Source organism: Diabrotica virgifera, chromosome 8, assembly GCF_917563875.1.
Source record: "Diabrotica virgifera virgifera chromosome 8, PGI_DIABVI_V3a".
In the NCBI taxonomy this organism is placed as follows: domain Eukaryota; kingdom Metazoa; phylum Arthropoda; class Insecta; order Coleoptera; family Chrysomelidae; genus Diabrotica; species Diabrotica virgifera.
The window spans coordinates 1,344,091-1,368,537 of NC_065450.1; the positions used below are offsets into that span (position 1 = coordinate 1,344,091).

The 24,447-nt window shown below is 33.2% G+C and overlaps 2 protein-coding genes across 19 annotated transcripts in view; one reads left to right on the plus strand and one right to left on the minus strand.

Moving 5' to 3' along the window:
• Positions 1–24,447, minus strand: part of LOC114337883 (prominin-1) — a 940,102-nt gene that overhangs the window by 861,591 nt on the left and 54,064 nt on the right. The gene's annotated exons all lie outside the window — the stretch shown is intronic.
• LOC114337881 (D-aspartate oxidase) overlaps positions 1–24,447 on the plus strand; it is a 47,908-nt gene that overhangs the window by 18,738 nt on the left and 4,723 nt on the right. For 3 of the 4 annotated variants that reach the window (XM_050658575.1, XM_050658576.1, XM_050658573.1), the window contains 2 exons: positions 2,596–2,655; positions 17,873–18,211. In XM_050658575.1, the coding sequence (XP_050514532.1) occupies positions 2,596–2,655; positions 17,873–18,211 (399 nt within the window). The remainder of the gene's footprint in view (positions 1–2,595; positions 2,656–17,872; positions 18,212–24,447) is intronic. The other variant, XM_050658574.1, reaches the window with a different exon arrangement.

The window sequence follows — 24,447 nt, forward strand, 5'->3', positions numbered from 1 at the left end:
GTGTTCGTTTAGCAGGCGGAGTTAGATTTAATAGACGGTTCACTAGCATTTCCATCTTGTCTACTTGTTCCTGCTCGTGTCCTTTTTGCCAGTTCGTAAGAGCCTTTAGTTATTGGTATATTTTTTCTGGAAATGATGACTGGATTCATTAGTTTTTCCCAATTCCTCAAGAAAAATTCGCCGTTTTCCCAATTGATTGGTATTCCATTGGATATTCATTGATGCCCATAACACGAACGCATTGTAGGCAGAAATGTCCAGTAGATTATAAAAAAACAATCATTGGCCAGCGATTTATCTCTTCTCACATGTATACGTGCCAACAAGCTAATCTAGAGTATCCACTGCTCCCTTATTGGAATTGTAATCTAAAATAATTTGGGGCTTTTTCATTTGATGAAAGTGATGCATGATGCATCGATTCATGATGCAAAGTACTTATAAGAACAACATTTTTATTATTTTTGGGAATATTGTCAAATCTTGCATGAAGCAAAAAAGACGAGCTAGGAACTTCTTTATTCGCGATTTTTGCTGAAAGCTCTGGTTTATTTTACTTATAATCCCCGGCATTGTATCTACTTTGTTTTAGAAGAAATTGTCCTAAATTTTACGATGCAAAAAAGTTATTATACACGTAATATTGTGGCATTTCAAATCACTACTCAAGTCACACATCACAAGCATTTCTGTATAGATCTGCAATTTTAGAGCATAAGAAGTTTTACTGTTCATAATTACATAAACCCTAAAGTTTTGTGCCATATTTCGCTGGCTTGCTGGAATGTACCATTTGAAGGGAGAGCGGCCTCTAAAGGCAACTAGTTGCTTATCGACGGTAACATTTTCATCAGGGTTAAAAGTTCTTTTTACATTTTCTACCCATGTTTCACAAATTTCACGTATTGCCGCAAGTTTATCAAAACGTCTTCTATCCTGTCTAGTAGTTTTGTTAACACAACGTATTACTTGCAAACTTTATGTAAATATATCATGCGACATTGTTGATCTAAATATAGTAAGAGTACGGCCCGTTTCTTCATTCCATAAATCTTTAGTTGATTCACCATGGGACTTACAAACTCGAGCTAAAAATAAAAGACCAATGTATGCTTGGAAACCAACTTTATTCATCTCTTTCCAGTTTGTTCCAAATACATGCTGTCCGTCCATGTTGGTCATATTTATAATTTGGTTTGCAACATCGTCCAGCTACACTACAGTTTATTTTACAAGTTTTAGCTTGCAGAAACCTGTTTTTATTTACAGACGTATCCGGCTGACAAACACACAGGTACTGTTAATATAGAATACTGCCAACTAAACACACATACACAGGTCATTTTTAACGGTTTAAATACGCGGGTCACATTGACCCGAACGTACCCTAGGTAACAATTTCATTTTTATCAAAAACATCAGGAAGTTGAATGTTTATCTCATATGCAATTGAAAGACCTCATATTAGGTAATAAAGTCACGAAACACCAAATCGTTACGCCGCGTAATAATTTGAAAAATAAGAAATAAATTATTTTTTGGGTCAAATAGACCCGAACAGGACAGCAGGGTTAATAAACGCAATATTATGAAATTCCACACTTAAAAAGATTGGTTAAGAAAAAGTACCCTTATGTAGAAACACAGTTTAGAGAGACGAATTAATAGAAAAAAGGAGCAATGTATCTATCAGATAATGATAAATACTTGAATTCTACTATATTTTTCTTCTTCGTTTTTTCTTCTTAAATGAAAGGCAGAAATTACAAAACAGTTATCAGGCCAATATTCGCGGCAGAAACAGAGACACAGAGAGTACAAGAAGAATGCTAGAAAAGAGCAGAGATGAAAAGCCTCCGAAAAATCGATGGTAAGACTCTAAAATACAGAGCTAGAAGTACAAATCTACGATGGAGATACAGGGTGAACACCATTAATACATTGGTTGTTATGGAAGAAATAACATAAGCCATATGACAATAAGTAGGGTAGTAAAAATGGCGAAAGATGCTTTCCCGATAGGATGACGATCAGTGGGAAAACCACGAAAACGTTGGAACGACAACCTACTGGAAGCACATTGAAAAAACTTTCATGTCTACATAAAAATAAGAAGAATTTTATATTGTACTGAAGGCATTAATCAACTTGAAACTTCGTATTCGCTGTGTGCACGTACTTGGAGGGGATACGAGAAACGATCGTGCGCGAATAGCGGACAAATCTTACAACTTTCTTAACACATATTTCTTAAATAATTAATATCGTTAATTGAAATTGTCAAATTGACGTATATTTCATACCTACTATCATGAAATAAAATGGGAGTTCGCAAAAGATGTGTTATAATTTGTAAAAGTTATATGTTGCTCCACAATATTGATATGATATGAGATTATTAAAGTGAATTTAATTAATGGTATTTTGCTTGTATTGACAATTATACAATAACCAGGACTAATATAATTGGCCAATATAATTAAAAGTGCTAAAAATGTTGCCGAGCTATGAAACCAGGTGTCGCTTTTCCGAACTTGCACGGTCCAAATATACTGGGTTATTTCTACATTCAATAAACTCAATATAATTTTTCAGGTGGAAAAAAGGAGATTATCCTCCACGCTTTTAGACGGTTTTTCGCAAATAACTCAAATTGTAAGTATTTTGTCGAAAAAGCATTCTTAGCCAAAATATAGCCTATAAAAAATTTAAAAAAATAGTGATATATCACGTATTTTTATTTAGTAGAAGCAGAGTTATAGCTAATGAAATATAGGTTCATATTCGTCAAATTCCAAGTGGAATACTTTAACGTGAAATAACCAAAAATGAAGCACATTTCGGGGAAAACTCATTTAAACTTATTTAAAGTGTTTAAAAAAAGCTTCATTTTTGTTTTATAAAAAAAATTTCTAGCATCAAAATTAAACAAGTTACGCTCAAAATAAAGTTAGTCCCTTTTGGTTTTGGTAAAAAAATCGAGAAAATCACCCCCTAATTAGTATCTTAAATGAACTTAATCGTAACGACTTCACAAGTTTCTTGACTCGTGTATATATTGTTTATATGATCTGTAAGTTTCATCGGTTCAAAGTCCTTATTATTGAAACGGCTGTAGTTAAAAGGGGTTGAACGAGTCACTGATCACGAATGTATGCAAATTTAGAAACACCAAATCTTGATCAATTTTTGTCTAACAGAAAAACAAAAAAATACATGATATTCAAAAAAGCAAATCTGACTTTTTTTGTATTTCGAGACTTTTGGTATCTCTAACAATTTTTAAGTTATTTTGAAAAAAAGTATATTTTTCAAAATTTAAATTTTTAAAAATTTTACTTTGAAACCAAATTTTTTCAAAAATAAACACTTTGAATCGATGAAACTTACAGATCATATAAACACAATATAAGTAAAATAATTTATGGAGCGGCAACGATTAATTTCAGTTAAGTTGCTAATTAGGGGGTGGTCTTCCCGATTTTTTTTTGCAAAAACAAAAGGGACCAACTTTATTTTGAGCGTAACTTTAATGCTAGAAACTTTTCGTAAAAACAGAAATAAAGCTTTTTTTTAAACACTTTAAAAAAGTTAAAACGGGTTTTCCCCAAAAATGCTTAATTTTTTGGATATTTCACGTCGAAATATTCTATTTGAAATTTGGTGAATATTTTTTTTTTTTTATTGTTACAAACGCTATCTGTTTATTTCAAACTATAAACACTAAGCATTTTTGTTGAACAGAATTTGATACATTAAGAGTGATCGCCCAGTGGCTATAACTCTATTGGTTGAATGTTTCTGGATATACATTGGTATGACTTATATCTATTTACATCACTACTTAATCTAAACTTATTCTAAACTTTTACTTGTTGTCTATTGTCTATAGGGTAAATCCAGTGGACTACGAATATTTAGTCTGTTTTTTTGTACACTGTTGTCAAGGAGACCGATTACAAGATTGTTGGAGTGCACTTCAAGACGCTTTAGATATTTATCACTACACTGCGCGATCACTTGTTTCACTGTAGGAATTTTTAGATCACTGTAGGTGACCTGGTTTGAGATAAACCAAGGGGCAGTCGCTATAGTTCTTAAAGTCTTTGACTGGAATCGTTCTAGGATCGCTATGTTGCTGTCAGATGATGTACCCCAGAGTTGTACGCCGTATGTTCAAATAGGCTTTATGATGTAACTGTAGATCAGGAGTTTATTTTTCAATGATAGAGGTGAGTTACTTCCAAGTAGCCAGTAGTGTTTTTTAAGTACAATTCCTAGTTGTTTACGTTTATTCCAGATATGTGTTTTCCAAGTTAGCCTTGTGTCTAGATGTAATCCCAAGTACTTGGCACTATCTTTTTTTGGTATTAGTTGGTTGTTGTAATATATTGATGGTGTGTCACCGTGGCATTTTGTAAAAGTTACATTGACTGATTTTTCGTCGTTTATTTTTATTCTCCATCTACAAGCCCACTTATGTGTTTTGTGTAATCTTGCTTGTAATGTGCGAGTCGCAATTTCGGGATTTTTGTCTTTCACCATAATTGCAGTGTCATCTGCAAATGTAGCTGTTAGGTGATGGTCATCGGTTGGAAAGTCAGCTGTAAACAAATTGTAAAGTATGGGACCAAGTATACTTCCTTGGGGCACACCAGCTTTTATAGGATGAATGTCTGTTATAAGGTCATCATATCTTATTTGGAAGTGCCTTTCTTCAAGATAAGATTTGAGCAAGATGTAGAGTGGATGAGATAGGTTTTTCTTTAGTTTATAAAGCAATCCGGGGTGCCAAACCTTGTCGAAAGCTTGACTTATATCCAGAAATACAGCATTGCAATAGCTCTTTTCCTGAAATGTAGTTTGTATCATATCAACGACTCTGTGCACTTGTTCAATGGTCGAGTGTTTAAGGCGAAATCCAAATTGATGCGATGGGACTAGTTTGTGTTCATCTATTTCTATTAATAATCGTTTTTTTATAATTTTCTCTGCAATTTTAGACATAACAGGTAACAAGCTTATTGGTCTGTATGATTTTATCTCTTTAGCAGGTTTTCCTGGTTTTTGTATTAGTATAATGTCTGCTAACTTCCATTGTACTGGAAAATATCCTAGCCTTATAGTCACATTTATTAGTTGTGTTATCATTGTAATCCCTTTTTGTGGTAGTTGTTTGATTATCTCGCCAGTAAGGAGATCGTGTCCAGGTGCTTTTTTGGTACGAATTTCGTATTTAATAATTTGTGCTACTTCTTTGGGTGTTGTTAGTTTGGGAGGTGGAGACATTTGATATATACTACCTAAAAATTCATGTATTCTTTCATCAATATTATTCTCATCTGCAGGTAAAGGCTGAAATACTCCTTCTAAATAGTTTGCAAATGCTTTTGCCTTTTCCTGGTTTGTTCGTAACTATTTGTTATCATGCCTGATAGGCGGGATTTGTTGTTTTGGATTTTTCAAATTTTTTGTGGCCTTCCATAAAGAATAGTCGGAATCCGCAGTTGGTGTTAAATTCTGCAATTGGTGTGCAATTCTGCAAAAGTTTTTGAGTTTCAAAAAAAAAGGCGATGGAAGGTATTCGAAATGAATTAAATAAGCAAATATTGCTTATGGTCACGGATAATTGTTAGAAATTTAATTATGAATCCGACCCATTTACTATTGAATTTTGGTATAAGCATTGTCACAGGCTATTTTATTTTGATATAGAGATAATTTTGTTTAGGTGAATTCTAAAAACACTCTAATTACATAGCTATACATAGAAATGAATTTGATGATTTTTTTATCACCCAAACGAAACATTTTTTAAAACAAGTTTAAAATAAAATGATTAATGTTTATCTTCAAAATAACAAATCTGACAGTTCTCTGCTAGCTGCTGGCATGTCCGTAATGGTAGCGCGCTCTCACACATGCCAGTGGCAGTCACATGCGTGCGCCTTTCATCTCACAGCACGCTAATAGCCAGAAAAATCAATTTCTTTGCGATTAGTTAGCATGCCAGGAACTACCATGCCAGTTAACGTACACACTTGCCAGTTTGGGGACAGTAGCTGGTGCTTGCTAGGTACTGGTATGCCAGTGTGCTAGTAAGTGGCATGTGTATCGCCGGCTAAGGTTCTTAGGATGGTATCTAGCAGGTTTGACATCTGACAGTTAAGGATGACAATCACATATTGATTCAGCAGGCCGTTGCTTTTGAGATAAATATGCATATTTATGTATTAGGGCGCTCGCAAACACAGCAAATTTTGGTCGCCACCGACTTCAAGTAGCGAGAACCGGTGGCGTATTTCCGTTTACGTGTCCATTTCAAGACATTGCGGTTTTGAAACGGACTCCGAAACGGTGATACATATCTAGTTCCAAAAAGGTGTTGATTTGAAAGCGCCAACCCCCGAAATGTGCAAGGGTTTGTACCGAAACATGTGGCGTTGGAATTCTACAAATAATTGCATAGAACTAATAGGTCTATTATCATTTGCCGTCTAATTTGTCGCAACTAAAAACTCCATCGAATATTATATCATTTATTTGTGAAAATAATATTATAAGATCTCGAAAAATCCGTGTATGTACAGCCTACATCGATCGCTCGACGCAAAGATAGAGGCTTACCTTGTAGTGGAAGAATTCAATCAGGCAGACCTACAAAAGCAGAATCCCAAAAAAGGAAACATAATATTTCATTAAACATTAAAAACAATGAATCTGTTGCAAGAAACATTAATACTATTGTTATAATGTCATCATAATCATACATCTCCAAGTGGAGCAAAGGGCACTTTGCGGTGTTTCAAGTAGCATGAGGAATGATGGTGAGGTTGCTAGTCCCACGCATCATCTGTTTAGTTCCGTCCAATTTTGTTTACTAGTTTTCTCCATTCTCTTCGGTTTTTGCTATCTTTTTTGCGTCGTTCCATGTTAAATTATTTTCTTTGAGTTCTTTCTCTATTGTTCTTTTCCACGTATAAGATGGTCTACCCATTCTCCTTTTGCCTTGAGCATTGTAATGTAGAGCTTGTCTAGCAATATTTGTTGCTGGTTTTCGTAAGGTGTGTTTTATCTACTTCCATTTCCGTTTTTTTATTGTATGTTCTATCCTTTCTTCATTTGTCATTCTCCACAATTCGTCATTAGTAATTTTGTTTGGCCAAAATATTCTCAGTATAATACGTAGGTACCTGTTAATGAAGGATTGTATTTTCTGAAAGATTTTTTTATGGTGTTTCCATGTTTCTGCTCCATATAACAGGACAGACTTTACATTAGTTTCAAATAATCGTAGCTTTGTTCTTCTGCTGATGTTTGTCGAGGCCCATATCTTGCGCAAAGAGTTGAAAGCGTTTTGTGCGAAGCTTATTCTTTGTGTTATGTCCTTTTCTGTGCCTCCTGTTGTGTTTAGCAGACTGCCCAAATAACAGAAATCTTTTACTTCTTCTATTTGTTTCCCTTCCAAATATATATTGTTTCCGTTCGTTTCCCCATTTGATAGTATTTTCGTTTTTTGGGATTTATTTTTAAGCCGGTTGTGTTTGCTATGTTGTTCAATCTGGTGATTTTGTTTTGCATGTGTTGTCTGTTTGATGTTATGAGACATAATATGTCGTCAGCGAACTCTAGATCCTCTAGTTTTGTAAATGGTGACCATTGTATACCTGTTTTTTATCTTCAGTTTGTTTCATTATCCAATTTATGACTATTAAAAACAATGTCGGTGACAAGCCACAGCCCTGTCTTACTCCTTTTTTGATGCTTATTTGTTGAGATAGTTCCCCTTCATGTTCAACTCTGGCAAAACATTCGTCGTAGAAAAGCCTTATTACTCTTATATATTTGTCTGGTATTCCATAGAGTTTTAATATCCTCCACATCATATTACGATTTATTGAATCAAACGCTTTTTCGAAGACTACAAAGTTGATAATTGTTATAATGTACGTTTGTAAAAAAAATTACTTTCAAATAAATGTACCTATTTGTGTTTCATACTACATACTTCAAACATTTTTACACCATTAGGTATAACAAACCGACTCCTTACTACCAATACCTCCTATATACCAATTTTAAGCAAAATGATATATTTACATAAAAAAATTATGATTTTTCCCTCAATCTCTAGCCTTCCTATTGTATGTTGCTTAGAATTAATCATGAACTTGGTTTTCTTAACGTTCATTCGTTGTTCATATTTTATACTGACTTGATGTAATATATTTAGGTACTAATCGTTGCAGTGCTTTTAAACTGTCTGCAAAAATAGCGGTGTCGTCTGCGAATCTTATGTTTTTTCAAGATTTCTCCGTTTATTGATATACCCTGTTCTTTCTCTGATATTCCTTCATCAAAAATAGCTTTAAAAATAGCTAAATATATGTTTGCTGAACAATAATTGTTTAGCGGAAACTAAAATATGTTTTTAATATAACACTTTTAGTACCAACCTATATTGTTGTGCATTACTACAAAATGAATACGTATCGTAATAGTTTATTTTGACAGGATATTTTGGCACTACTTTGAGTTTTTTGAACAATTGTAAAGAAAAAAGAAGGTAACTTTGGTAACAAAAAACAAAATTGTTTTACTTCCACAGATCCAATGAATGATAATTTGTTATTCTGCAGATAGGCGCTATTTGTGATAAACAGTTCAAATTAAATACAATAATGTTACAACTTAACACGTATTTGTGGTAATTTTACACGCGAAGTTCTTTTACAAACCAGTGCGCATTTCAAAATTAAACGTCTTGAAATGGACACGTATTTGAAAGCAGATATGCTCCGCCATTTACGTGCCGATTTCAAAACTACCCGGTCTTGAAACGAACACGGAAACGTAAATACGCGAACCGGTCACCGCCATAGCTTGTCGCTCGAAGAGTACCAGGAACACAGTGTGTGCGCCAAGTCCATTTAAAATATATACACACCTCAGTCAGCAGTGTGCAGCAGCCACCGGTGGCGACCACAAGTGGATGTGTTTGTGAGCGTTCTTACTGAACAAAATTATGTTGATAAAAGAGACTAAAGTTTGCTCAGAAGTTGTTAGTTTATTAGTTTGAAAGAAACGACGTTACTTTTTCGTAATAAAACTGGTAAAGGCAAGGATATCAAATGAAAATGAAAATCGATAATATGGAAAAAGAATCAAACAAAGAAGAAAACAAAAACTTCGACCATTTATCAAAATGGAAGTTATTATTAGAGAAAAACAACAGGAACAAGAAAGAAACAAAAAACGACAAACCTTATCTAAAAATGAAACTACGGTATAAACTCTAAAACAAAAATTAGAATAGGTTGACTCACTACATAGAAAAATGTGCAAATGTTTTTTAACTAATATGTTTTTGATATGTATTTCTTATATCGTTAACACGTTACCTGCGGGAACAGTTTTTAAATAACTTTCTATTAAAATTTGACGGAACGAGGTCGTAAAGGCTTCGTCATAAAACTTCTTATTTGGCAGATAAATTTTTTTTTTAAATTTCCCTAGCTGCTAAGGCTGTAAAATGTTTATTCTTGAACCATTTTTAATGTTATTCTTCTTCTTCATGTGCCACCTCCTCTAAGAAGGTTGGCAACCATCACGGCAATTCGCACTTTCGATACCGCTGCTCTAAAGAGTTCAGCAGGAGTGCAATTAAACCAAGCCCTCAAATTGTTTAACCAGAATATGCGTCTTCTTCCGCGACTCTTTCTACCCTGTATTCTTCCGTGTATTATTAATTGTAACAAGTTATAACGCTCGCCCCTCATAATATGTCCCAGATATTGCAGTTTTCTGACTTAAATTGTATTTAAAACCTCTTTATCTTCTCCCATTCTTCCCAACACCTCGATATTCGTGACTCTATCCACCCAACTTATTCTTAATATTCTTCTGTAGGCCCATAACTCGAAGGCTTTTAATGTTATTGGTACCGTTTAAATCCTTATAGAGTATTCTAGTCGAATTATTGTAAAAAATGTATGAGGTTGATTTTACCTCTTGCCTCCATAAAGTACGATTTTTACCCATTTTACAACTACGATGTCGAATAAGCCTCGTCTTCTCATGGGTTTCCTCCTGTTTAATATGTTTCAACAATGTCCACGCAAATAAAACGGACAATGCATACCTAGGTGAACAACTAGTCCGAATAATCCGGGACATGGCCCGAATTACGAAGTCGTGTCCCGGATAGGGCTTCCGGGCCATCCGAATTTTTACCGTTTTCTCAAAATTCTATTTTCAAATTTGAATAGGTATGCTACTGCTCTAAGAATTCACATCAAATCGAATTCTTTTTATTTTTAAACAAATTCAATCGTCCGACAAATATTGATAGTAAGAAGTACATAATCAGCATAAAAATATTCTGAAGCTGTTTTCTTGTGGCATGTTTGACAATTATATTTTTGAAGGGATTACGCCGCAATTGGTTGTAATGAAAATTTTTTGCTCAATTAGAAATCCAATGAAATCAATTAATTTGTGGTCATCTGATTGAATACAACCAATAAAACCAACATTATACTGAAAACAGATCCCATGGGCTGTTTTCACTCAATCATGTAGCTATGGATACCTACATTTCGTTTCATTTCGATTTTGACATTTCAAATATTCAATATTTCAAAATGTCACGATTTGGTTGTAATACTGATGAGAATATTAATGAAATTATCGAATCAAATATACCAAAGAATACTGTTTACAGTAAAAAATTTGTATGGAAAGCGTTTATGGACTTTTGCAATGATATAAAATATGAATTAGATGGAAATCGGACGGTGGAAGAATTGCTAATTGCAAATTTACATAAATTGTTTCTGCTCTGTATTTTTTTTTCATAGCCAGCAAAAAATTTTCTATCCGAAGAACCCTCGAACATTGATAAATGCTCAAAAATTTTTTAACAACTTTCTCAAGCTTGTTGCTTACAGGCAACAGACCTCCGCCTACGGCGTCGGTCTGTTTCCAAGCAACAAGCTTTCGAAATCTGTTATAAAAATTTTTCGAACAATTATCAATGTCCTTGGGTTATTACTACTGAAAACTTTTGCTCAATTAGAAATCCAATGAAATCAATTAATTTGTGGTCATCTGATTGAATACTACCAATAAAACCAACATTATATTGAAAACAGATCCCATGGGCTGTTTTCACTCAATCATGTAGCTATGGATACCTACATTTCGTTTCATTTCGATTTTGACATTTCAAATATTCAATATTTCAAAATGTCACGATTTGGTTGTAATACTGATGAGAATATTAATGAAATTATCGAATCATATATACAACAGAATACTGTTTACAGTAAAAAATTTGTATGGAAAGCGTTTATGGACTTTTGCAATGATAGAAAATATGAATTAGATGGAAATCGGACGGTGGAAGAATTGGCGTCGATTTTAAAGGATTGGGCTGTGAACATGAGAAGAAAAGATGGTACAAAGTTTAAAGAAGCTACTGTCAAAACCATGTGGAACCTAACGAAATTAAAATAACAATTCCAACTCAATAAAACCGTATTTGAACTTTGACGAAGAACATCATAATAAAATTATTAACAGCATGCGTAGTGGAAATACATCTTCATCAGTTATAGAAACTAACATGTCTGGATCTTCATTAAATTTTTCTAATTGTTCCTTTGTTAATTGCACATTTAAATAAATTGTTTCTGCTCTGTATTTTTTTTTTCATAACCAGCAAAAATTTTTCTATCAGAATAACCCTCGAACATTGATAAATGCTCAAAAATTTTTTAACAACTTTCTCAAGCTTGTTGCTTACAGGAAACAGACCACCGCCTACGGCGTCGGTCTGTTTCCAAGCAACAAGCTTTCGAAATCTGTTATAAAATTTTTTCGAACAATTATCAATGTCCTTGGGTTATTACTACTGAAAATTTTTTGCTCAATTAGAAATCCAATGAAATCAATTAATTTGTGGTCATCTGATTGAATACTACCAATAAAACCAACATTATACTGAAAACAGATCCCATGGGCTGTTTTCACTCAATCATGTAGCTATGGATACCTACATTTCGTTTCATTTCGATTTTGACATTTCAAATATTCAGTATTTCAAAATGTCACGATTTGGTTGTAATACTGATGAGAATATTAATGAAATTATCGAATCAAATATACCAAAGAATACTGTTTACAGTAAAAAATTTGTATGGAAAGCGTTTATGGACTTTTGCAATGATAGAAAATATGAATTAGATGGAAATCGGACGGTGGAAGAATTGGAGTCGATTTTAAAGGATTGGGCTGTGAACATGAGAAGAAAAGATGGTACAAAGTTTAAAGAAGCTACTGTCAAAACCATGTGGAACCTAACGAAATTAAAATAACAATTCCAACTCAATAAAACCGTACTTGAACTTTGACGAAGAACATCATAATAAAATTATTAACAGCATGCGTAGTGGAAATAGATCTTCATCAGTTATAGAAACTAACATGTCTGGATCTTCATTAAATATTTCTAATTGTTCCTTTGTTAATTGCACATTTAAATAAATTGTTTCTGCTCTGTATTTTTTTTTTCATAACCAGCAAAAAATTTTCTATCCGAATAACCCTCGAACATTGATAAATGCTCAAAAATTTTTTAACAACTTTCTCAAGCTTGTTGCTTACAGGCAACAGACCTCCGCCTACGGCGTCGGTGTGTTTCCAAGCAACAAGCTTTCGAAATCTGTTATAAAATTTTTTCGAACAATTATCAATATCCTTGGGCTATTACTACTGAAAATTTTTTGCTCAATTAGAAATCCAATGAAATCAATTAATTTGGGGTCATCTGATTGAATACTACCAATAAAACCAACATTATACTGAAAACAGATCCCATGGGCTGTTTTCACTCAATCATGTAGCTATGGATACCTACATTTCGTTTCATTTCGATTTTGACATTTCAAATATTCAATATTTCAAAATGTCACGATTTGGTTGTAATACTGATGAGAATATTAATGAAATTATCGAATCAAATATACCAAAGAATACTGTTTACAGTAAAAAATTTGTATGGAAAGCGTTTATGGACTTTTGCAATGATAGATTATATGAATTAGATGGAAATCGGACGGTGGAAGAATTGGAGTCGATTTTAAAGGATTGGGCTGTGAACATGAGAAGAAAAGATGGTACAACGTTTAAAGAAGCTACTGTCAAAACCATGTGGAACCTAACGAAATTAAAATAACAATTCCAACTCAATAAAACCGTACTTGAACTTTGACGAAGAACATCATAATAAAATTATTAACAGCATGCGTAGTGGAAATACATCTTCATCAGTTATAGAAACTAACATGTCTGGATCTTCATTAAATTTTTCTAATTGTTCCTTTGTTAATTGCACATTTAAATAAATTGTTTCTGCTCTGTATTTTTTTTTTCATAACCAGCAAAAATTTTTCTATCCGAATAACCCTCGAACATTGATAAATGCTCAAAAATTTTTTAACAACTTTCTCAAGCTTGTTGCTTACAGGAAACAGACCTCCGCCTACGGCGTCGGTCTGTTTCCAAGCAACAAGCTTTCGAAATCTGTTATAAAATTTTTTCGAACAATTATCAATGTCCTTGGGTTATTACTACTGAAAATTTTTTGCTCAATTAGAAATCCAATGAAATCAATTAATTTGTGGTCATCTGATTGAATACTACCAATAAAACCAACATTATACTGAAAACAGATCCCATGGGCTGTTTTCACTCAATCATGTAGCTATGGATACCTACATTTCGTTTCATTTCGATTTTGACATTTCAAATATTCAGTATTTCAAAATGTCACGATTTGGTTGTAATACTGATGAGAATATTAATGAAATTATCGAATCAAATATACCAAAGAATACTGTTTACAGTAAAAAATTTGTATGGAAAGCGTTTATGGACTTTTGCAATGATAGAAAATATGAATTAGATGGAAATCGGACGGTGGAAGAATTGGAGTCGATTTTAAAGGATTGGGCTGTGAACATGAGAAGAAAAGATGGTACAAAGTTTAAAGAAGCTACTGTCAAAACCATGTGGAACCTAACGAAATTAAAATAACAATTCCAACTCAATAAAACCGTACTTGAACTTTGACGAAGAACATCATAATAAAATTATTAACAGCATGCGTAGTGGAAATAGATCTTCATCAGTTATAGAAACTAACATGTCTGGACCTTCATTAAATATTTCTAATTGTTCCTTTGTTAATTGCACATTTAAATAAATTGTTTCTGCTCTGTATTTTTTTTTTCATAACCAGCAAAAAATTTTCTATCCGAATAACCCTCGAACATTGATAAATGCTCAAAAATTTTTTAACAACTTTCTCAAGCTTGTTGCTTACAGGCAACAGACCTCCGCCTACGGCGTCGGTCTGTTTCCAAGCAACAAGCTTTCGAAATCTGTTATAAAATTTTTTCGAACAATTATCAATGTCCTTGGGCTATTACTACTGAAAATTTTTTGCTCAATTAGAAATCCAATGAAATCAATTAATTTGGGGTCATCTGATTGAATACTACCAATAAAACCAACATTATACTGAAAACAGATCCCATGGGCTGTTTTCACTCAATCATGTAGCTATGGATACCTACATTTCGTTTCATTTCGATTTTGACATTTCAAATATTCAATATTTCAAAATGTCACGATTTGGTTGTAATACTGATGAGAATATTAATGAAATTATCGAATCAAATATACCAAAGAATACTGTTTACAGTAAAAAATTTGTATGGAAAGCGTTTATGGACTTTTGCAATGATAGAAAATATGAATTAGATGGAAATCGGACGGTGGAAGAATTGGCGTCGATTTTAAAGGATTGGGCTGTGAACATGAGAAGAAAAGATAGTACAAAGTTTAAAGAAGCTACTGTCAAAACCATGTGGAACCTAACGAAATTAAAATAACAATTCCAACTCAATAAAACCGTACTTGAACTTTGACGAAGAACATCATAATAAAATTATTAACAGCATGCGTAGTGGAAATACATCTTCATCAGTTATAGAAACTAACATGTCTGGATCTTCATTAAATTTTTCTAATTGTTCCTTTGTTAATTGCACATTTAAATAAATTGTTTCTGCTCTGTATTTTTTTTTCATAACCAGCAAAAAATTTTCTATCCGAATAACCCTCGAACATTGATAAATGCTCAAAAAATTTTTAACAACTTTCTCAAGCTTGTTGCTTACAGGCAACAGACCTCCGCCTACGGCGTCGGTCTGTTTCCAAGCAACAAGCTTTCGAAATCTGTTATAAAATTTTTTCGAACAATTATCAATGTCCTTGGGTTATTACTACTGATAATTACATTTTTGTATTAACCTAAAATTATATTTGCATGGCAATCCAACGTCAGTGGATTTTCTAATTTTTCGTTTCTGAGAACTATTTCCGGATTGGAAGTTGAAATCAGTCGAAACGTCATAAACTAACAAAAATGTAATAATTATCATTACAACCAATTGTGGCTTAATCCCATCAAAATTTCATTGTCAACATAAAAATGGTAAATAATCAATAAAAAGATGATATAAAAGTTTTATATAAAAAAATAGTCCGATTTTCAATTAAAGGTCCCGGATTTTAGGTATTTTTTCAGCCTTGTCCCGAATTCGACTGAATTTGAGTTGGTCACACTATGCATACCTAATACAGCAATTCCACTTTTTTTACAAGTGTTTGTATTTTTGAGTTTCATTTCAATAAAAATCTTATAAAATTTTGATGAAAATTAATTAAGATCTTTTTATTACTATCCAGGAATTTTCTAGAACCTGACCGTTCAGGCAGGTTTTAAAAAAGGCTATTTAACTTCCGATCACCTGTTAACCACAAAAATATTAACCCTCCATTAGTCGCTGGGATAAACGGAGCATCAAGAGTCGCTACGGTGTCAGAGACCGACAATCTAAAAAAATAGTTATTGCTATAAAATTCATACAATATTTTATATTGTGTATAGGAATGACTGAAAAATATTTTTGAAAATGTTTTATTGAAAATAAAACAGATATAAAATGAAAACCCTAGTATAACAATATACATATTGTTATTTGTAATATAAAAAAATATTCGCTAGGAACCATTTCCCATAATTCCAACAAACGTTTTTGTTCGGCTTCAAAGGACATCTGTAATTAAGATTTGACCAAAACTTACCAATAAAATGCAATAATAAGATGCTAAATCTTTACCTGAACTGCAAGTTATGCCAATAAAATAATAACCACACCGTTAGTCGCTACGGAGTCTTGCACCGAAAATAGCTATAAAACTCGCACAACTGTACCCAAGTAGGTAAGAATGTATACTAACACGAGGTTAGTTTGTCGTCGGTGTGTGACACCGATAGCGACTAACGGAGGGTTAATAAAAAATGTAACGACTACAAATTTCCAGTTTTTATAGCATTTGTAGACTACGAAAAAGCTTTCGACACTATAGAACACACGGCCGTAATAAACTCAATGCAAAATTGTAGAATGGACACCAGATATATTAACTTAATAAAAGAAACTATGAACCAAGCTACAGCTACATACTACCTAAATGAAAATGCATACACGAACCCTGTACCATTAAACAGGGGAGTCAAACAGGGATACACTCTATCAACCAAACTGTTCACCTTAGTTTTGGATGACGTGTTTAAAAATCTAAATTGGAAATACTTACTTACTTACTTACTTACTTAAGCCGTCCTCTTGTACCTTACGGTGTCGAGGAAACTACCTAAATTGGAAATATAAGGGAGTAAACATCAATGGCCGCTACCTCAGTAATCTACCATTTGCGGATGACATAATCCTGATAGCTACTGACCTACAAGAACTGCAAACCATGCTTTCAGAACTACACACAGAATCTTCTAAAATAGGACTGAAAATGAATTTAAACAAAACAAAAGTCATACACTCCGAAGAAACCCTGACAATAATAAATGACAAAGTTATAGAAACAGTTGAAGAATATAAATGTATACTTAGGACAAAAGATAATACTAAATAGGGAAATTCAAACGGAAGAAATAAAAAGAAGAGGAAAGTTAGCATGGGCAGCATTCGGCAAACTGAACTATATACTCAGAAATTAGCAAATTCAACTACATCTTAGATCTAAAGTTTTTGATGCATGCATTATTCCGATATTAACATATGGGGCACAAACATGGACAATCACAAAAAAGAATATGAACATACTCAGACGCGATGGAAAGAGCAATGCTTGGCATATCACTTCTTAAGGACAGGAAAACAAACACATGGATAAGACAGAAAACCAAAGTCACCGATGTGGTACAAAAATCATTAAAATTGAAATGGGAATACGCTGGACACGTAGCTAGGATCGATCTAAACAAATGGCACAGAACAATTCTAACCTGAAGACCATAATAACACAAAAGACCCAGAGGCAGACCTCCTATGAGATGGACAGATGATCTAAAATGAACTGCCGGGAAAAATTGGCTACAAGTAGCATACAACAAAAAACACAAGAAAGGAAGACTTGAAGAGGCTTATGTTCAGATGTGGACGTGAATGGCTAGACGAAGAAGAAGAAGAAGATCCAGGAACTACGAGAAACGAATATTGTTTGACAGTTTTATAATGAGATTCTATAAAAAATATTCAGTTTTCATTTTATTGTAACAAAACAATTTCTAAAAATAAATTACATCCGCACAGATTAGAAAGTTTCTAACGAGGTCTGTTAGACAACGTACTTGAAGTCTTATAAAAATTGATTCCACCATATACGAAGAACTTTGACGGGACAAAGTCCCGCAGGTAACGTTTTAAATATTATTTTTTAGGTAAAGCAAGGAAATATGGCGTATGTTTAATGCCATCAGTAATGTTAACAGACAAATCAGACTTTAAACTTCCAAAGTGGTTGGACTCTACGTTAGGCTACTATATTCTTCCCAAGGACGAACTAGCTAAGATAAGTAACCGTATAGATGTAAAGTTAACAGCTGGAGTAAGTTTTATCTCTTTCTCTTGGGAAGGTGGTCTCTTCCTTCGAACGCTGCAAAAACAATTTACTGAAAATGGAGGAAAGATCGTTATTCAGGCCGTTAAAAAATTGCAAGAATTAAAAGATTTTGATGTTATTATTAACTGTGCAGGACTTGGGGCTGGAGAAATAGTTGGTGAGTATAAATTCTTTGATTTGCTATTTGTTAATTTCATACCCAATTTTATTTGTGGGAAATACCGTCACAAATGTAAAGGAAACTTTTAATGCATTAGAGATCCGGTTTGGCTTTGTTCTTTTCCCTGATCATTTCTTCCATTTCCTAATTTATATCTCTTAATTTTCACATGTGAATTTCACATTCTTCTTCAGTATTGCTATTCCTTTTTTATGACGTTTTCGAGCTATAGGACTTTTCCTCTATTTTTTGTGGATTGTGGATTGTAGCAAAGTTTTCAATTCTTACGATCTTAGTCGTTTGAGGTTAGACCACTTTCTTTTCTTTCTTTTCCTTGTTGTTTTGCTATTTTCTTCTCATGTGCCTATTTCCAGGAGTATGGGGTTGTGGTGTCCTGATCCTTCGTTTAAGAGTCTGATGCCAGTTTGCAGTCCTAGATTTTTAGCCACTACTATATCTCCAAATAGGTTGATAGAGCATATACTGGAAAATAGGTTGGTTCAATGGGTCCAATTGCCATGGTGTCTTCGTTGTTGACTAGATAATAATTTAATATTCTTCCGTTTCTGTTTGTAGTTCCATCGTTTCCGTTAGGAGATATAACATTTGGGTTTCCTATTATTATGGACGGTTATTTTATGTTCAGGAATGCATCAAGGTCGTCGTCGTCTAAACGATCTGTTTCCCTCAATATATATAGGCTGAAATGATCCTCGTTTATTCCAGTCTCATCTGGAATTTTATTGTTGTTCATTTCTTTGTGTTTAGTGCTGGAGTCTATTGTAATAGTTGATTCATTCCTTTTCTCACTAGAATAGCAATTTCTTCTGAATTTGCTCTGTAGTCGTTCCTGTAGATGTTGTATTCTGGAAACTTGATATTGATGGTATGAGTTAGTTTAGTTTCTTGTAATGCTACGACATATATTTCATATCTGTTTATTAGTTTTCGAGCACGTTTCATTCGTTCTTATGTCGCATGAGTTCCAGGAACCTATCATCAGATATTCCCCTACCTTCGTGCCTTAGTTCAGTGCTAATTTATCATTTACCATTTTTGTAACTAGCCCTTCTATCATCACGGCTAGTCCTTTTTTGTTGTTATTTTGGGATTAGTGTGGACGAATACAAGACTACAGGACTACAAGAGAAAAAAATCCGAAAAAATAAACGTTTCTAAAATAACTTCAAATTACGTGGGTAACCTAATTTTAAGCTCGGTAGTGTACAAAAATATTTTGCAACTTACTACTGTAATAAAAGTATAAATAATAGGGAATTTGCACCTTTTTGTTTTATTACATAATAATGTTCAGTTTCGTTTAAAAATAAGATTTCCAAAATTTCACGCCTCAAAACCTAGTAATAACTTCTTCTGATCTGTGTATTTAAATCATTTCAAACTATCGAAAATGCGCGCGAACCGTTGTGACGTCATATCGTAATATTTTGTAATGACATTTTTAATGTCTCATTTAAAATTAAATACCGTTTTGTTTACTTTGGAGTCTAATACAGTTTTGAAGAGATAGTATTGAATTGTGTGTGTTTACTATGGACAATAAAAGTTAAAACTATAAAAGTGTTGCTTAGTACCATTGTGTTAAGGTACAATCGTTAAAACCTCCAATGATATATTTATTAGGTTACCAGTCGATAAGAAACGGAAAAGTGGTTACATGTATTTTTAAAAGGATAATTCAAAATTGTTTTAGCCCATTCTCAAGGTCTTCATGTCATCATCATCATCGGTGACCGCTGACAGCCCATGGAGGGCCATGGTCGCCCGTTGGGGTTTCTAGGGTCTAAAGTTTTACATGGTGTGGAGGCCAGCCACACGCATAACTCCTCAAAAGTTCTAAACGATATTTATCTAAAACATTACTTTCTTGTTTCTTTTTTTTAGGAGGTCTTTTCGGCGTTATGTGTGTTTTGCTTGTTTGACTATAGCTGCCCATGCTTTTCTTTCCTTTGCTTGTTTTTCCCATTCTCGTATTCCTAGGTCTTTCAAATCCTGGTTAATACCGTCAATCCATCTCTTTCTAGGCCTACCTCTCGGTCTCTTCCCATTTAATTCTTTTCTAAGTACTTTTTTTGTATTTCTCTTATCATCCATCCTTCCTACGTGTCCTAACCAACTCAGTCGTTTACTTCGTATTTCTTTTGTGATAGTCGGTCTGTTAAACACTCTATTTATTTCGTGGTTCATTCTTATACGCCATTCTCCATTCTCCTGTATAGGTCCATATATTTTCCTTAAAATTTTTCTTTCCCATCTAAGAAGTTGTTCCTCTTGTTCACTAGTCAAGGTCCATGTTTCTGATGCATACATTACTACAGGTCTCATTATTGTTGTGTATATTTTTACTTTTGAATTAATAGATACTGATTTTGACTTTATGATATTTTGTAGGATGTAGAAGCATTTGTTTCCAAGAGAAATTCTTGCTGTTACCTCATCACTGTTTTTATTTCCTTCTGTTATTGTTGATCCTAAATATTTGAAACGGTCCACTCTTTCAAATATTTGCGCACTCAGAGATATGTTGCCTTTCGTTTGTACTTTTTCCCGAGTTGTTATCATGTACTTTGTCTTTGAGACATTAACTTCTAGACCCATAGTCTGTGCCGCTTCTTTAAAATATGTATAAATTTTTTCTATGTCTTTTAATGTCCAGCTGATTATGTCTATATCATCTGCGTAGGCAACGACCTGATTGAATGTTGTAAATATTGTACCATCCCTATCTATAGGAGTTTTCCTGATTACTTGTTCCAACGCAAGGTTAAAAAGTGTTGTTGACAGTGCATCCCCTTGTGGTAGACCTTCATTAATGTTAAACTCATCGGACAGTTGATTTTGGATCCTTACTTTTGCTTTGGTGTTGGTTAGGCATAGTTTTACTAATCTGATTAGTTCTTTTGGTACATTTAATTCTTGCATTGCGCTATATAATTCCTTTCTAATTATTGAGTCATACGCTTGTTTGAAATCTACAAATAGATGATGTAGTTCGGTATTCCGCTCGTAGAATTTTTCCAGCGTTTGCCTTACTGTAAATATTTGGTCTACAGTTGATCTGCCTTTCCTGAATCCCCCTTGATAATCCCCTGTTGTTTGTTCCATTATATTATTTAGTCTTCCTTCCAATATTTTACTAAATATTTTGTATCCAACGTTTAGTAGTGATATTCCCCGGTGATTATTGCAATCTAGCTTATCTCCCTTCTTATGTATAGGGCATATCACTGCAATTTTCCATTGTTCCGGCATTATTTCTGTGGTCCATATTTCTAGTATTAACTTTGATATTTCACTCTGTATTCTACGTCCTCCATATTTTAACATTTCTACAGTTATTGTGCCGCATCCTGGGGCTTTCTTATTTTTCATTTTTTTTATTACCTCTTTTATTTCTGCTTCTGTTGGTGCATATTGGTCTACTTCAGTCTCTCCCACTAATCTTAGCTCTTCTATTTCGTAAGGTTGATTTTGTTTATTCAACAGTCCATTAAAATGTTCTCTCCACCGTTTTAGCACTCCTTTTTCGTCTGCTATTAAGTCCCCATTTTTGTCTTTGCATAATTTTGTTCTTGGTTTGAAACCTTTTTTTTTTCAAGATTTATTTCCTTATAAAATAGTTTTATTCCACGTTTTTGTTCACGTTCTTCCAGCCTTTTAATCTTATCTTTATTGTGTTTCCTCTTTTTAAATCTTAGATGTTTTTTTAATTGTCGTCTAACATATTATCAATGGGTAAGTTATCAGACTGCCCTTTAAAAAAACCTTCTTCGATAATTTTAAAAAAATTTTCTTAACAGAAACACTGAAATATTACGAAATATATAGTTTTTTTTTGGCATGGGCTGTCGCCACTCAGCCAGTCACAACAAGTATATTTTAAAATCTAAATACATTTCAAAAATATAAAACAAAACAAAAATAAGAAAGATAAGGAAACGTTACCGTTTATTATATTCAGGAGTTAAGGTAGGAATAAGACAGGGTCACTTGCTTCTTCTCGTCTAGGGACCCTTCAAGACATTTCGTTTAGACATAACTAGACTAGGTCGCGGATAGGAGGTAAATACATATGGGATAAAACAAAGGTAAATAATCATTTGTGGATAATGCTTAAAGGTTGATTTTACTTTTACAAATAAATTCCATCATAAATTATAAGGTGGAAATATATTATATTTTAATAAATTTTCAATTAGTTTATTAGTTTGTTGAGTATACTTTGAGTACTCAAAAAATATATGATTTAAGTCTCCCTTTTTTTGACAGTCTAGACATAGATTTGAAGATAAAATGTTAATTTTCGCCAAATGAAAAGGATAACAGGCGTGCCCAAATTTTATTCTAATTATGGAAGTAATATATCTGCGGAGAACGGAATAATTTTTAAACCAGTACTCAGTAGGCACTTTAGGTTGAATCATCGCATGTTGAGAGGAACTATGTTTGCTAGATTCGTTCCATGTTCGTCTCCATTGTTCGTTAACTTCATTTTTAACAATTGCACATATATCTGGATTAGAAGGTTTATGTCCGGTTAACGATCCATGTGTGATGGCTTTTTTTGCTAATAAATCAACATGTTCATTACAGGTGATACCTAGGTGTGCTTTAACCCATAGGAAATGCACTTCTCTTCGTTTTTTATAGATTTCATAAAGTATTTTTTTAATTTGGAATATATAGTTGTTTAAATTATGACTTGGAAATATTATTGTCTGAATAGCTCTCAGTACGGAAAGTGAGTCAGAAACAATTACTGTAGACTTATTTTCTGTATTCATAAAATACAATAAAGCTTCATAAATTGCAACTGCTTCAGCGCTGAATATTGAGAAAGCATTATTTATTTTATACATTTTTTCTGTATTGTTTGATGGGACATAAAAGGCACATCCAGTGCCAAACGTTGACGTATCTGTGTAGATAATTATAGACTCCGAAAAAACGTCCAAGATACTTCCTAAGATGTTATGACTGATAGCTGAATTTTCATGATAACTTGGCTTAATTACTTTTACCAAATGTAATAATGAAGGAAAATCTTCAAAGTCTAAGATTTCGTCTGGATTTGAAGTAACATCAAAGCTTGACATACTGCGAAAAGCTTCACAAAGTGGAGGTGAATTCTTGTGTTTCCAATTTTTATTCGTCAAATTAGCTTCATTCAATTTGCTTATTTTTATATGAAGGGAAGGATCTTTATGTTGTAATTTCATAATAAATTTTTTATTTAGATATTCTCTTCTGTATTTCAGTGGCATCTCTAAAGCTTCGACATGTAACGCATTAATTGGAGTTGATTTCATAGCACCTAAACAAATCCTCAGAACTGTATTTTTTGTTACGTCGATTCTGCTTAGGGCCCGATCAGATGCAGAGCCATAGAGTACACAACCATAGTCTATTATTGATCGTATATAAGCTTTGTAGAAAAGTAATGATGTTTCAACATCTGCTCCCCACCACGTTTTTGAAATTGCTTTTAAAAAATTTATTCCTTGATTACATTTGTTTAGCATAAACTCAATATGTGATTTCCATGTTAGTTTTCGGTCAAGTATCATCCCCAAATATTTGATAGAAGTTTGGAAACTATACTCATGATTGCTTAATTGTAATTTATCAATATTTGGTAAGTTGTGTCGTGTGAAAATGCAAACACTAGATTTGTTTGTGGAAATTTCAAATCCATTTTGTTGGAACCAATTGTTTGATAAGTTGTGCATTTTATCTAATGTTTGTATACAATTATCATATTTTTTTGAAAAAAAGTATACAAGAAAATCGTCAGCATATTGTATAATCTTCAAAGTGCAGTTTTCAATTTGGCTATTATGTAGATCTGCAGTGTACAAATTAAACAACAAAGGGCTCAATACTGATCCTTGGGGCAGCCCCAAGTTATTGTATCGTGGACCTATGAGACTACTGTTATGTGCTCTGAGATATATCTTTCTATATGAGTAAAAATTATATATTGTCCCTGCTAGTTGGGCTGGTATTTGAAAATTTTTGACTAATTTTTCAACTAAAATATCTAGACAGACTCTATCATATGCACCCTCTATGTCCATACATATTGTAGGTAAATAATTGTTGTCTGTAAATGTGTTTTGTATATCTACCACTAATGTTGAAAGGGCGTCTAAAGTACTTCTTCCTTTTCTGTACCCAAATTAAAGGTTAAGAAGTAATTTCTTTTTTTTTAA